The following is a 13,961-nucleotide window of genomic DNA, read 5'->3' as shown; positions in this document are numbered from 1 at the left end:
CTTTTAGCCTATTTACCTCGTTAACGTAAACAATACTCGTTACATTGACACATGCATTATTTGTGATTAAAATAATGGTTGTTGGTAATGTATTAACGACCCCCACGGATGTATAATTTCACTGCGTTCATGGGAGCTCAGACCCTTCTTATGGGAGCTCAGCTCCCATTGGCTCCCACATAACTTGAACCCTGGCATGCCCTTTATGACAAAGGCCGTGGGGAAGTTGAAAAAGATGTGGCTTCAGCTGAATACTTTGCCAATAATCTAATTTATATGTATTTATTATTTGTATTATGTTCAGTAGGATGTGGAAGTGCAGCCCAAAATATTTGTTGATCTTCTTTATTGGTATTTATTAATTTGAAATTATTTATTTAAATGTAGATTTAAATGTATAATTTATTTTATTTATATTTGTATTGGTTTTTCAGTTGAATTATACTTAAAGTTCAGGGTAATCAACTGTTAAAAAGATACTGTTCAAATTACTATTATTATTTTTTTAAAGTTCAATAAATTGATGTTTTCAAAGTCAATGAATAATCATATTTAATAATCGTGATATCAATATTGACCAAAATAATCATGATTATGATTTTTGCCTTAATCGAGCAGCCCTAGCGAGGTCCCGATCATCGCTGATTGAAGCTTTAATTTGTATTGCCTAAATATTATGAATGTTTTTCTACATTTCAATCCCTCATTATTGCAAGAGACAGTACATGTAAATAATCAAGGGCAATGGTAAAATAAACATGTGTTAGCACTCAACAAGATTTATTTTTGTTCTTGTTATATTATATCGTCAGTGTGTTGGAGAACCAAATCTGATATGTGTCAGTAAAACCTTCTCTCCTTTTTTTCTCACACACACACACACACACACACACACACACACACACACACACACACACACACACACACACACACACACACACACACACACACACACACACACACACACACACACACACACACACACACACACAAGCAGCCCTCTACTTGCTAAAGAGTTAAATATGAAAAGGTTAAAATACTTTGCCAATAATCTAATTAATTTGTATTTATCATATGTATTATGTTCAGTAGGTTGTGGACGTGTGCCCCATCATGTGTTGATCTTCTTTATTGCTATTTATTAATTTTATATGATTTATTTAAATATAGATATAAATGCATAATTTATATAATTTGTATTGTTTTTTTCGGTTGCATTATACTTAAAGTTCAGGGTAATCAACTGTTAAAAAGATACTGTTCAAATTACAATTATTTATTTTTTAAAGTTCAATAAATTGATGTTTTCAAAGTCAATGAATAATCATATTTAATAATCGTGATTTCAATATTGACCAAAAATAATCATGATTATGATTTTTGCCTTAATCGAGCAGCCCTAGCGAGTTCCCGATCATCGCTGATTGAAGCTTTAATTTGTATTGCCTAAATATTATGAATGTTTTTCTACATTTTAATCCCAGTACATGTAAATAATCAAGGGCAATGGTAAAATAAACATGTGTTAGCACTCAACAAGATTTATTTTTGTTCTTGTTTTATTGTATCGTCATTGTTTTGGAGAACCAAATCTGTTATGTGTCAGTAAAACCTTCTCTCCTTTTTCTCTCTCTCGCTCACTCTCTCACACACACACATGCGACAGCTCTGTCTTTTTGTTTGAAGTTGCAAACTGACCTTCTGCCAACGACATACTCAATCAGTCTGTACTGCATACTGTTTACTAAATTAACAAATGAACATATCATTACCAGAATACTGGTCAAGCTGAAGTCAACACAGGTTAAAAACTACTACTTCTTCCACACAATGTAATATTTTCCAGTTTTATTCTGTATTCAATTATTTAATATATTTTAGTTACATATGTTTTACTACATTAAATAATGTCTAATCTTTCTTCAGCCATTACACATTGCATTCTGACTCAGCAACAATAGCAAAAATATGTCCATCTTAACAGAGGTTTTTTAGAATATATCTCAACCCCAGCCCGTCATTACAGTATTTTAGAATCACACGAGTAAGACTTAAGTATCTTAAGGGTAACAATGAGCTTGATAGATTTTCTAAACCAGGGGTATAACGAGGCATAAATCAATGGGTTCAGACAAGAGTTAAAATACAGCAACCAGAGTAGAATGGGTGAGGTTGAACTACTATTTTCAATATCCTCACCTTTAAGGGATGGAGTGTAATATGGAAAAAAACATATTAGAAACACAAGGACAACAACACCAAGAGTCCTGGCTGCTTTCATCTCAGATTTCTTAGCAGTTGCACCAACTGAACGTTGCATAGTGACAGCTCTAACATGGGTACGCACGGCTCGAGCCTGAGACACCACAAACACTCTCATATACAGAACTATGATAACAGTAATGGGGGCAATAAAGGTAACTACTAAGTCAACAGCTCCTGTGATATTGTCAATGACAGCTACACACTCTCTGTTAAGAATGTCACGAGGCTCAGGACCCAAATGCACAACACCAGAAACAGATTAGAATTAACAAGGTCTTTTAATTAAGGTCAAATACAAAACGCTCACTTGGAGGATCAAAAACTCTAAACCAAAAAACATCTACATGACTATCAAAAATATACTTCACACGATCAAGGGATGACTGGCAGGCTTGACGAGACAAGATGAACTGACACAAGACAAAGGGAGACGCAGACTATATATACACACTAGGTAAGGGGACACAGGTGGCAACAATTAAGGGAGGGGGCTGACAATCACACTGGTGGGAAAAACACACCAGGGCAGGAATGCTCTGAAACGAGAGGGAAAGGTTACTACAAAATAAAACAGGAAATCACAAGACAAGGCAAAAGACAAAAGGACTGAACTAAATAAATTAACTTAACACAACTGTCTAGACACCACAGTACCCCCTCCTTTACGGACGGCTCCGGACGGCCCAGCGAGTTCAGGATGGCTTTTGTAAAAATCCTTTATCAGGTTCTGGTCCACGATGAAGCTAGACGGGATCCATTCCCGCTCTTCCGGTCCATAACCCTCCCAGTCCACTAAAAACTGCTGACCCCTTCCTCGTTTTCTGACCTTCAGCAGACGCTTGACAGTGTAGACCAGACCTCCATCAATGAGCCTGGGAGGAGGGGGGGGCTTGGAAGCGGGAACCATTTTGCTTTCCTTGACCGGCTTGAGTTTGCTTACGTGGAATGTTGGATGGACTCTGAGTGATCTAGGCAGGCGCAAACGAACAGACATCTTTTTAAGGGAATCAGTAAACAGTCCGAGTGATCTGCAAAGGGGAGAGTCTCTAGCCCATTCTGCTGTAGCCCACGCTGCTGCTCTACCAGTCAAGTGTGTTATCATGAAAGCTATTCTAGACTGGTCTGTTGGAAAAGCAGAAGGCTGATGTTGATAATGCAGGTCGCATTGGACTAAAAAAGGACGACAGTCACCTGAGTCACCGGAGAATTTCTCTGGAGATGCGAGACGAGAGCATGAAGAAGAAGTAGGTCCTTGGATCACAGCCTCAGGCAGGGGTGCAGCCGCGGAAACAGTTTGAGATCCAGCTTCCAGGTGGGCAAGGACACGAACAAGCTGATCTGCCAGGTGGTTTATTTGGCTGTTCACAGATGTTTGGAAGCTTTCTTGACGACCACTCAATTCTCTCACTCCCTGGTCAATTGCTTTCAGCTGATCGTCATGCTGAGACAAAAGCGTGCCTTGTGAGCGCAGAGCTGCTCTGAACCTGTCTGGGTCGGCTGGGTCCATTCTTTGGTCAGTTCGTACTGTTAAGAATATCACGAGGCTCAGGACCCAAATGCACAACACCAGAAACAGATTAGAATTAACAAGGTCTTTTAATTAAGGTCAAATACAAAACGCTCACTTGGAGGATCAAAAACTCTAAACCAAAAAACATCTACATGACTATCAAAAATATACTTCACACGATCAAGGGATGACTGGCAGGCTTGACAAGACAAGACGAACTGACACAAGACAAAGGGAGACGCAGACTATATATACACACTAGGTAAGGGGACACAGGTGGCAACAATTAAGGGAGGGGCTGACAATCACACTGGTGGGAAAAACACACCAGGGCAGGAATGCTCTGAAACGAGAGGGAAAGTTTACTACAAAATAAAACAGGAAATCACAAGACAAGGCAAAAGACAAAAGGACTGAACTAAATAAATTAACTTAACACAACTGTCTAGACACCACACTCTCCATGGCAAGAATTCTGTGAATCAGGTTGTCTCAGAAAGTCCTTTAAAATAAGACAATTATAGATAACAGAGCCAATCCAACAAAGACAGATGCAGATTTTTGTTCTGTTGAGAGTTACTCTGGTGGTGTAATGTAGAGGGTCACATATAGCAACATAACGATCAATGGATATGAGCACCATGTTTCCAACCGTAGAAGAGGTAATGATAAAATCAACTATATTATAGAGAGCACACATCAGGTCACCCAAGTACCAGCAAGCCTCTGTTAGAAGAATTTTAACAGGCATCAAAATTAGGCCCACAAGGAAGTCTGAGACAGCCAGGGAGAGGATGAGGAGGTTAGTGGGGGTGTGGAGCTGCCTGGAAAGGAAGAACATCATCATAAATAAAATTATCAACAATAGCTTGTAACAACAAACAGCAGTACAACACAAAAAAGCAATTGAATGGATATGCATTTGTTGTGGAGTGTCTGCTTTAACTATTTTGTCACACAACGTCAGGTTTGAATATGTTACAATTGAAAACAGAACATTTATTATCTGAAACATTCATTAAAAGGAATGCGTTGCTAAATCCTGTTACTTTTCAATCATGAACATATACAAGCTTAAGCTGAAAGTTTGTCAGTGCCTGAAGTGGGAGATAGAGATGATGACCAGCAGGTTGAGAGCTGCAGTGATCAGAGCGGTGGAGGACAGCAGGATGTAAGCGAGCAGGACATCTGACTGAGCTGGCGTAGGCTTCCTGCAGGAGTTGTTGAAGAGTTGTGGAAAGCAGAGTTCATCCATTTGGGAAGTCTCCATCTGCAGAGAGACGTGTTGAGAAGCTGCTGTGTTCTGGCAAAGCTCTCTGTTCTACCGCTGATATATCTCTTCTCATCCGTCCTGCCCCTACTATTACTTTCTCTCTATCTAAGACTGAAATCCCTAAGCTCTACTTTTTTTCCTACAGTCATCTTCACCTCAGTCTTCATCACTTTCATGCAACTTATTTTGTTCGTAATTTCCGGCATTGAGATCATCTTATTTGATTATGGTGTCCACTTTTTCCTAGTCATCCAGAGTGGTTTTACAGTGTAAAGAATCTTAAAAGATTAACATTTGTTATGAAGTATTGAAACCAAGTGGGCCATGCTGATAAGTTACATTGTGGGAGTGGCTCCTCAGAGTTATGGTCAAAGGATCAATGAAGCCAACTTGATTCAATGGATCAGGTCATTTAGCCTTTTGGGCCTGGTTGTTCCAGGGTTATTTTGAAACAAAAACGACATAAAGGCAAGAGATTGGGAAGGCCAATGATTGACTGTTGGTTCGTCTCAAGAAAGGTCTGGCAGCCCCCAGATGACTCAGGAAAGGGACACAGGGTTTCAGAGTGTTCAGCTCAGGAGGAAAGCTGCTGATATCCTGAAACTGTCAGGCACTTTGAAGGGCTCCCAAACACATCCAAAATGTTGTCGATGGATAATGAAAAGTTGTAAGATTATAGGGAAGCTTTACCCATATCCCAATATGCGCCAGGTATGGATGAGATTTACCCAGCAATATTAAAGGCTCTAGACCTTGTTCAGGTTTCTGGCAGACATGTCTCTTCAATCTTGAGTGATGGTCAAGGGCTAACTACTCTTTTATATCAAGGTATCATGTTGCTCAACCACCCAGGAAGAGCAAATGCCAAGGTACTCAAAGGAAGATCTGACCAATTGTATTGAACATCTTGCTGTCGTGCTTAGCTGTCCCCCTTTGTTAGAAGCATCCTTATACTTCCTGTATATAGTAAAACCATTTACTTCTGAAAGGATTAATGAAAGGGTGTCAGAGGCCTCGGTGTGGTGAGACAAGGAATTCCTAACTTTTCACATGGAATTCACAACTTATGGTAAATATTTGCATCTTACAATATGTTTTTTCTCCATTCCTTTAGCTTTTACATTAACAAACACAGACACATACACACACACGCACACACACAAACACACGTTCACAATACACGTACACATATGCACATACATATTTTAATCTAGTAAAAGATGCTTCACTAGACCGCTCAGCCAACACATTCTCACTTCCAAATCAGCCTATGTTGACGTTATGTCAGGGTCCCTGTCGTCACTTTCCAACGCAAGGGGGGCCCTTTAGCGTCAAGTTTTAACTATCAGGGAGTCCCATTGACTTGCATAGAGCTCCCTGAACGTTGTTAATAGACGAGTTGGGATCGCAGCTAAATGCTCTCCGCAGATCTATTCTCACAGCGTTTATCAACCTTTTTCTTACTCAATATCAAGCCAAACTTATTGTTTATACTTCTTTATTTTAATTGAATAATGTAGGACTTTTGTTGCCGTCAGTTATGGGGTGAGTAGGGGCTCAGAATACCGAAATCTGTTTTGTTTCATCGTTTTTTCCTTCTAATTTTGTATTATTTTCTAAACCACACACTGTTATTTACTCAACAATAACACATAATTATCCTTGTGTTTATTTATTTGTTTGATTAATAAACACAAGTTGGAGTCCGTCAGGACCGAGGGTCGGAGCAGCTCATAGTAGTTGCTTTAGAGAATTTTACACCCGGAAGTAAGTATTCTCTCCGCTTCGCTTGACAAACCCCGTGATAGTCCTCAAGCTCTGTGATTGGATGTTTGAGTGTGCGCCGAGGGTTACGCCGAGCGTCGAACAGCACTTGAAATGGGATGGAACCACGGCAGACTGTCCAAAACTGGATTTGAACAGGTCCACCCCGTCCCGGTCCGGGTCTACCCGTCACTCCTCCTGTTGTTAATTGATGAGCCTGAAACATGCACTTGTCAAGGTTCATAGGCAAATTTTGCAAATATGGCAGTAGCCATCGATCATCTTAAGATAAGATATACTTTATTGATCCCAAGTTGGAAACATTTGCGTTACATCAGCATGTGTAACAGTTGTAAATATGCAGTGGTGTTTATTTGTAAATCATTTAGTATAATCACACAAATTCTGTGTTTTATATTTAATATTTCTGTGTTCTTTATTTATTGAATGTTCAATACCTGACAAGATCGGAGATGAAAAACTTGGGTCGCAGGTTCCTCAACAGTTCATTACAAGACATCTATCAATATGTGTGTATACCTCCACCATTAAACTGTCGTATTCTGGACATTTCTTATACTATCTACATACATCTAATAAGAGTATAATACATATGTATAATATCAGTTAAAATAAGTGCTTCAACATAGTTAACATTGCTGGAGGTATACACACATATTGATAGATGTCTTGTAATGCACTGTTGAGGAACCTGCGACCCAAGTTTTTCATTCAATGCATAACTACACCCAGTGGCGGCTGTTGGAAAATATTTTTGGTGGGGCTGTTGATATAGTGAGCAAACAATTTTTTTTTTTCGGGAGAAATGACCCCTTAAATTAGGACTTCTGGTGATGTAATGGCGCGTTTCCAGTGCAGCGCGGAGCTCGCTTTAATGCTGTGTTCAGACCGGACGCGATGCGAATATTCGCTTCGCTCTAAACGCTCCTATCGCATCGCTCCTATCGCATCGCTCTAGTCGCTCGAGTTTCACCGCGGCTGCCAGCTGTGTTTACTCGCATCATTCAAACAAGACGCGCTGGCTCGGGAGCTACAACTACAACAAATGAACATATTTTACCGTTTAAATTGTAATACACGTTTCTAAATGATGCCGACGTAACAACATACTGATACCGGTTAGTAAAAACCATGAATTAATGCTTTGACAAGTCTGCAGACAGACGGCAGGCGAAAAACCTTTTAGAATGCTTGTTTTCTGAATGGAGCTTGGCTAAGCTAACGTTATATATGCTCCGACCGTCCACACTCACAACAACGGCCTATACAGACATAAATAAACCAGCGACTGTATTCTCCATGACACAGACAGTCTGTGGTTTGTACTTGTTTAACTTTTGTCTAGTTTCTGAACAGATCGTATCTGTCCCCGGCTTTTTGAAGAGCAAGCATGGGAAACAAAGGATAGCATTTACCTGTTTGCATCGTTTGCATCCAGCTAGCCATGTGAGAAGCCTCGTTGATACGTTTTGTCTTTTTCACCAGCTTGCTGTGAAATATACAAATCGGGTTGGTCCGGTCCAAGGTCTTTAAGTATCAATTTATCTCCCAAACTTCTCCTTTCGAAAGGATTGGAGAGTAGCTCTTGCACAGAATTGGGTGCGGACCGAGGTCCGCCGACTCTACCTGCACACCATTCTCATCCAACTACTGCGTCACCTTGGTCACTCACGAGTCTAAAAAACTCCACTGACTACACCGTAGTTGTGTATATGATATGTCAATAAACCTTTGAAAATCTTGAAATCTTGAAATTGATGTGCAAAATAGTCATTATATACAGTAATTAATATACTTTATAGGGATCCTATTAATATCTAATAATAAAAATAATGAAATTCAATAACATGCTTTAACCACTAGGTGTCACTTTATATCAGCTGTGCACCGTTATGGTGTAAATAAAGCCTATCTACCAATTGGATCAAATATAAAAGTCAGCCGAATTAGTGTTGATACTGCAAGGAGACGTATTGTGTGAAAAGAAATGTAAGATGCTGTTTAATTGCTGATATATTTATGATCCACGTCACGTTTTCAGTTTTGGCGGCAGCTTCTCATGTTTGTCTAGAAGTCTTCTCATCAGGGCTCTATACATAGAGAACTACGGCAGATATGTAATATTTAATGCAGCCGAACCGTGTATTACAATGCCGTTATGTGATGACTTTCAAAGAGAAAAGCAAGCACACTCGAAATAAAGTATTATTTTATTTTAAAAAAATGTTTTCGGTCTGTTTCCGGTATTTGTTTATGACGATGTGATGTGAGATGTGAGACTGGGTTGGAGAATTGCACAGGGGAAAATAACGTATCTATGCCACAATTTTAGATGCGGATTTTGTTAAACTAATACGTTTGCGATGTGGACCAACACTATAAATTGATGGGGAAGGGGGTAGCAATAAAGATAACACCATTAAACAGTTACACAACATAACAGAAATAATATCGATAGCAGCGTCCCTAGCAACCACCTTGGTAACAATGAAAACGTTCTATGGACGCAATTTCCTGAAGTAATCTTCGTAATAACTATCAAACTAAAGATCATGTACATCCACTGCACACATAATCTGAAATAACAACTCATATTTCTCGCATCAAATGACATCAAAACGCATTTTAATGGCCAAACTAACTTTAAAATAGGCATTTTACACCGAGAATAAAACGAAGTTCGGCCATGTTTTTTTTTTTCTGCAGGGAGAAATTTGAAGATCAGGTGACATAGACGCCAGCCATTGGAATGAATGGTGAAAACAAATATCGTGATATATATCGTCTATCGTAATACTGCTTGAAAAATATCGTGATAATATATTTTTCAATATCGGCCACCCGTATTGTACAGTGCGTAGATGCGGCGGACAGACGGGTCTCAGTTGGTTTGGTGTCCTATGCTTACTTTTAATACTTGTACAACTTTTGGCCCGTAATTTCAATTCCCCATTTCAGCGACCCGAGAGAGGGGTGGGGGGGGGGATATATCCAGTCTCTGATTGTGTTACGTTATTATGAGAGTGCTCTCATACTTGTTTGATTCTGAAATTGTATATATTATATAAATATATGTGTGTATATGTCCGCATCTGTAGCCTGTTATTGTCTTATACCGCACTGTGAATGAATTAAAAGTAAATATATAAGTCATCATGAACACATCTGTCCATCAGACCTCTGTCTGATGGACAGATGTGTTCATGATGACTTATATATTTACTGTGCCTCCTGTCATCATTAATGGACGTCTCTTTAAAATGACCGCTCAGAGGAGAGGAGTTCTCATTTCTCTAACCGCCTGCTGCTTCCACTCCTCTCTCCTCGGTTCCCCTCCTCAGTCCTCCGCTCGCATCTCCTGTGGGCGGCACCAAGTCTCGAGGAGGGGAGTCGAGGATAGGAGTCGAGGAGGGGAAATTTGAGTATTGAGAAACCTCTACTGTAAACATCGCGTTGCGATGAAAGCAGTTTCTTAAATAATATCCAGGGGATGCATGCAGAGCTGTCATTGGCTGAGATAAGTCCGGCCGTGCGTCACGCCTCCACCGTTCCCGGAAATGCATCCGCGGAGGAGCCATGGAGGAACCATCAGTGTATCCTCGGTTAGAGCTCCTCCAGAGAGCCTCCTCGACGCTCGATCCTCGGTCCTCGGCAGAGGCGCGGGAAGGTATTTTGAGTGGGGGTGCTGAGGTGCTGGACTCCAGTGAACACTATTACGGGCACTATAGAGCACGCACAAAAGCACTCCCCACACGCAAATACACAGTACACCCGCGACTGTTACAATGAAGGCTCGATAATCAGCTCACGGCATATAGGCAGGGGTAAACTGCTATTTTTTACGAGTGGGGAACGGACCTCACCCCCTCTAGGGGGGTCCGGGGGGATTGTCCCCCCGGGAAGATTTTTTGTAAATATTGAAGTTAAAAGCATCAATCTGGTGCACTTTAAGAGCAACATTAAGAGATCTATGGATACATCTCTCAACACCCAGATGAAACACAACTGTAAGCAGATATTCTTTTTCTTTATGGATATTTTACAAATCACTCCCCTTTCAAACTGTATTCTTGTTTTACTGCCATATAGTATTTCATAACTGTTTTTCCTTTATTCTCTTATTTGTTTTATAACTATAATTGTCACAATCTTAAGGAGAACCCAAATGCAGCACTCGAGAAACCAAGGAGAATTGGTAATAAACTTTATTGGAGATTCCACTGGATCTGAGGAATACCAACCGAGCAGTTTAACGCACCGGAGGACAGCGAGCAGAAGGTGAGTCAGGGACAGGCAGAGAGTCAGGGAGTAAGCGAGGCGGTCAGCGTAGATACAGGCAGGGTCGGATAACAGGCCAGACAGGATAGTCGAGGGACAGGCAGGATCAGGGAACAGGCAGAGCAGGCAGATCGAGGACAGGCAGGGTCGGAACCGGGTAGGCAATCTAGTTTCAAACGCGGGAAAGACAAGCATGAGGCAAAGTACAATCTGGCAAAGAGTGTGTGTAAGGTGCGGGTTTAAATACTGGCAGAAGCTAATGGGTGCAGAAGAGAAAGAGAGTGAGCTAACGAGTGGGTGTGGAAAACAGGTGAGGCAGGTGAATGGAGAACTACTGGTGAATGATGGAGCCGACTATGACAGAACCCCCCCCTTAATGGACGGCTCCTGACGTCCCTAAATGCTAATCTAGGGTGGAAGGTGGGATTAATACTCATCTGAAAAAGTTATTTCGGCCTCCCTCTCCTTCCCCCTGTGGGAATCTGCGTCCTCATCAGAAGCCGGCCCCTGGCTGTCCTCCTCTGAAGAGCTGACGGTAAGAGGAGAGACTCTCCCTGTGTCTCTGCCCGTCGACGTGACGGTTTTAGACGGTTGCTCGGGATTACGCCGATGGAACTCCCTGATGAGCCGGGGGTCCAACACATGACGAGCTGGAACCCAAGCCCTCTCCTCAGGGCCGTAACCCTTCCAGTCCACCAGGTACTGGACTCCTCTTCCTCTGCGACGGGAACGAAGAAGTCGTCGGAGAGTGTACGTAGGCCCGCCATCAATCATCCGGGGGGGTGGTGGGGGAGGGACCGCAGGAACCCAGGCACTCTCTCGGACAGGTTTGATCCTGGAAACGTGGAAGGTGGGATGGATCCGCAGAGTCCGAGGCAGTCTTAGCCTTACTGCTGCGGGATTGATTATCCTGACAATCTCAAAAGGTCCAATGAATCTAGGTGCAAGCTTCTTCGAATCCACCCGTAAAGAAATATCCCGGGAGGAAAGCCATACCTTTTGGCCCACCTGGTAGACAGGTGCTTTGGAACGTCGGCGGTTGGCAGAGGAGGCGTACCGGTTGGCCGAACAAACGAGAGTTCTCCGGGCTTGATTCCAGGTCCGTCGACGGATACATGATACACATGATTTCATGTGTAAAAAGGGGGGAGTGTGTATAATGTATAAATGTCAACATGGCTGTCCATCCATCCATCCATCCATCCATCTTCTTCCGCTTATCCGTGGTCGGGTCGCGGGGGTAGCAGTTCCAGCAGAGAGCCCCAAACTTTCTTTTCCCTGGCGACATCAACCAGCTCTGACTGGGGGATCCCAAGGCGCTCCCAGGCCAGCGAAGAGATATAATCCCTCCACCTGGTCCTAGGTCTACCCCTTGGTCTCTTCCCAGCTGGACGTGCCTGGAACACCTCCCTAGGGAGGCGCCCAGGTGGCATCCTAACTAGGTGCCCGAACCACCTCAACTGGCTCCTTTCGACGCGAAGGAGGAGCGGCTCAACTCCGAGTCCCTCCCTGATGACCGAACTTCTCACCTTATCCCTAAGGGAGACACCAGCCACCCTGCGGAGAAAACCCATCTCGGCCGCTTGTATCCGCGATCTCGTTCTTTCGGTCATGACAACATGGCTGTAATATTCACAATTTAAAATGTTCTTTTAAGGATTGACAGAAACCTTCCGCCCCAACCCAGATGTTCAAACTGAGCATTGAATGTAATTAACCTGCTCCATATCTGGGGATAAGATACTGTTTGATGAATGTTGAGATGTTTCTAAATATTGATTTGAATTATAACAGGTAACACAGAAGCAGTGGCCAAGGGGCTACTGTGAGAGATGTAATTCCAGAATAGAATACCGAAGAAGTTGACCTGTGATAATGAAACAATTTTGTAATATTTTAACAGACATTAGAGTAACTGAGGTTTGAAATGTAGAAAGAACATATTACAGTTAAAGCTAAAACATAGTAGTGTATTGAGACAGAATTTAATTTAGACAACATCATGTAACTAGCCTGGTGAAGAAGTAAAAGCCATAGACTTTATTGTTTAGGTCATTATGGGGATATACATTTAATCTAAATTTATAATAGAAAGACATTTGATGACAGTTTGTTGGAATTCTGTATTCATTTTTTCAGCTTGATAATATCTAAGCACTGACAGGTAAAAGCAGTATCACCAGGAAATCATTCACTTTGTTAGTATCGTGATTTTGGTTGTTTTTGAATCCATAACATTAGTGTGTTTCTTTACCAGAAACATTAGCAGTTCATATTATATTTGGATTTTAAATAGGATTTCATTTAAAAATAAACACGGATGCTCAGAAATTCAGAGCTATTGAAATATGTTATTTAGTTTACCTAAAGATGTTGGGGTTCTTATTTAGTTGGCACAATCCAAGTATTAATATTCTGAAGCTGCACTGGCAGATAGGAGGTCTACAATTAATTTAGAAAGCCTGTTCACAGACGGCTGTTGTTTCAAGACACCCCACCAACAGGCTCCAACTGGGTCAAAACAGCTGAGCGTAGGCTTGAGGGAGTTGTATCAGATTTCTCCACACAGGTTGCTGGCGCCAAAAGGGGGACCCGAGAAGCACGAGGCCGACACAGCAGAGTTCGTCTGGCTGAAAGTCATCAGGACAAAGTGGCTCAACTCCAGGCTCTCCGGCCCCGACCGAGTGACCCAGCGGACCTCTTATGCCGTCTGCCTGGGAGAAAATGGGGACAGCTCGTACCACGGGAGCCAGTGTGCGGCGGGGAAACCACCTGCTAGGACCAGGGGACGACATCAGGACGGACGTGGCTCTGGCAGACGTGGACTACTCGGGAGCAGCGGACTAGAGG

The 13,961-nt window shown here is 42.0% G+C and overlaps 1 protein-coding gene across 1 annotated transcript; it reads right to left on the bottom strand.

Moving 5' to 3' along the window:
* Positions 1 to 2,020: 2,020 nt before the first annotated feature.
* LOC117546186 (trace amine-associated receptor 13c-like) lies at positions 2,021 to 5,045 on the bottom strand. Its single transcript, XM_034216336.1, has 3 exons — positions 4,873 to 5,045; positions 4,234 to 4,599; positions 2,021 to 2,471 (listed from the first exon to the last, which is right to left on the bottom strand). The coding sequence occupies exons 1-3, from the start codon at positions 5,043 to 5,045 to the stop codon at positions 2,021 to 2,023; spliced, it is 990 nt and encodes a 329-aa protein (XP_034072227.1).
* Between the last annotated feature and the right edge of the window lie 8,916 nt (positions 5,046 to 13,961).

The sequence above is a fragment of the Gymnodraco acuticeps genome, unplaced genomic scaffold (assembly GCF_902827175.1).
Source record: "Gymnodraco acuticeps unplaced genomic scaffold, fGymAcu1.1, whole genome shotgun sequence".
Classification (NCBI taxonomy): Eukaryota; Metazoa; Chordata; class Actinopteri; order Perciformes; family Bathydraconidae; genus Gymnodraco; species Gymnodraco acuticeps.
The sequence above is the reverse complement of the archived record's forward strand: the minus strand, read 5'-3'. Positions and strand labels throughout refer to the sequence as shown.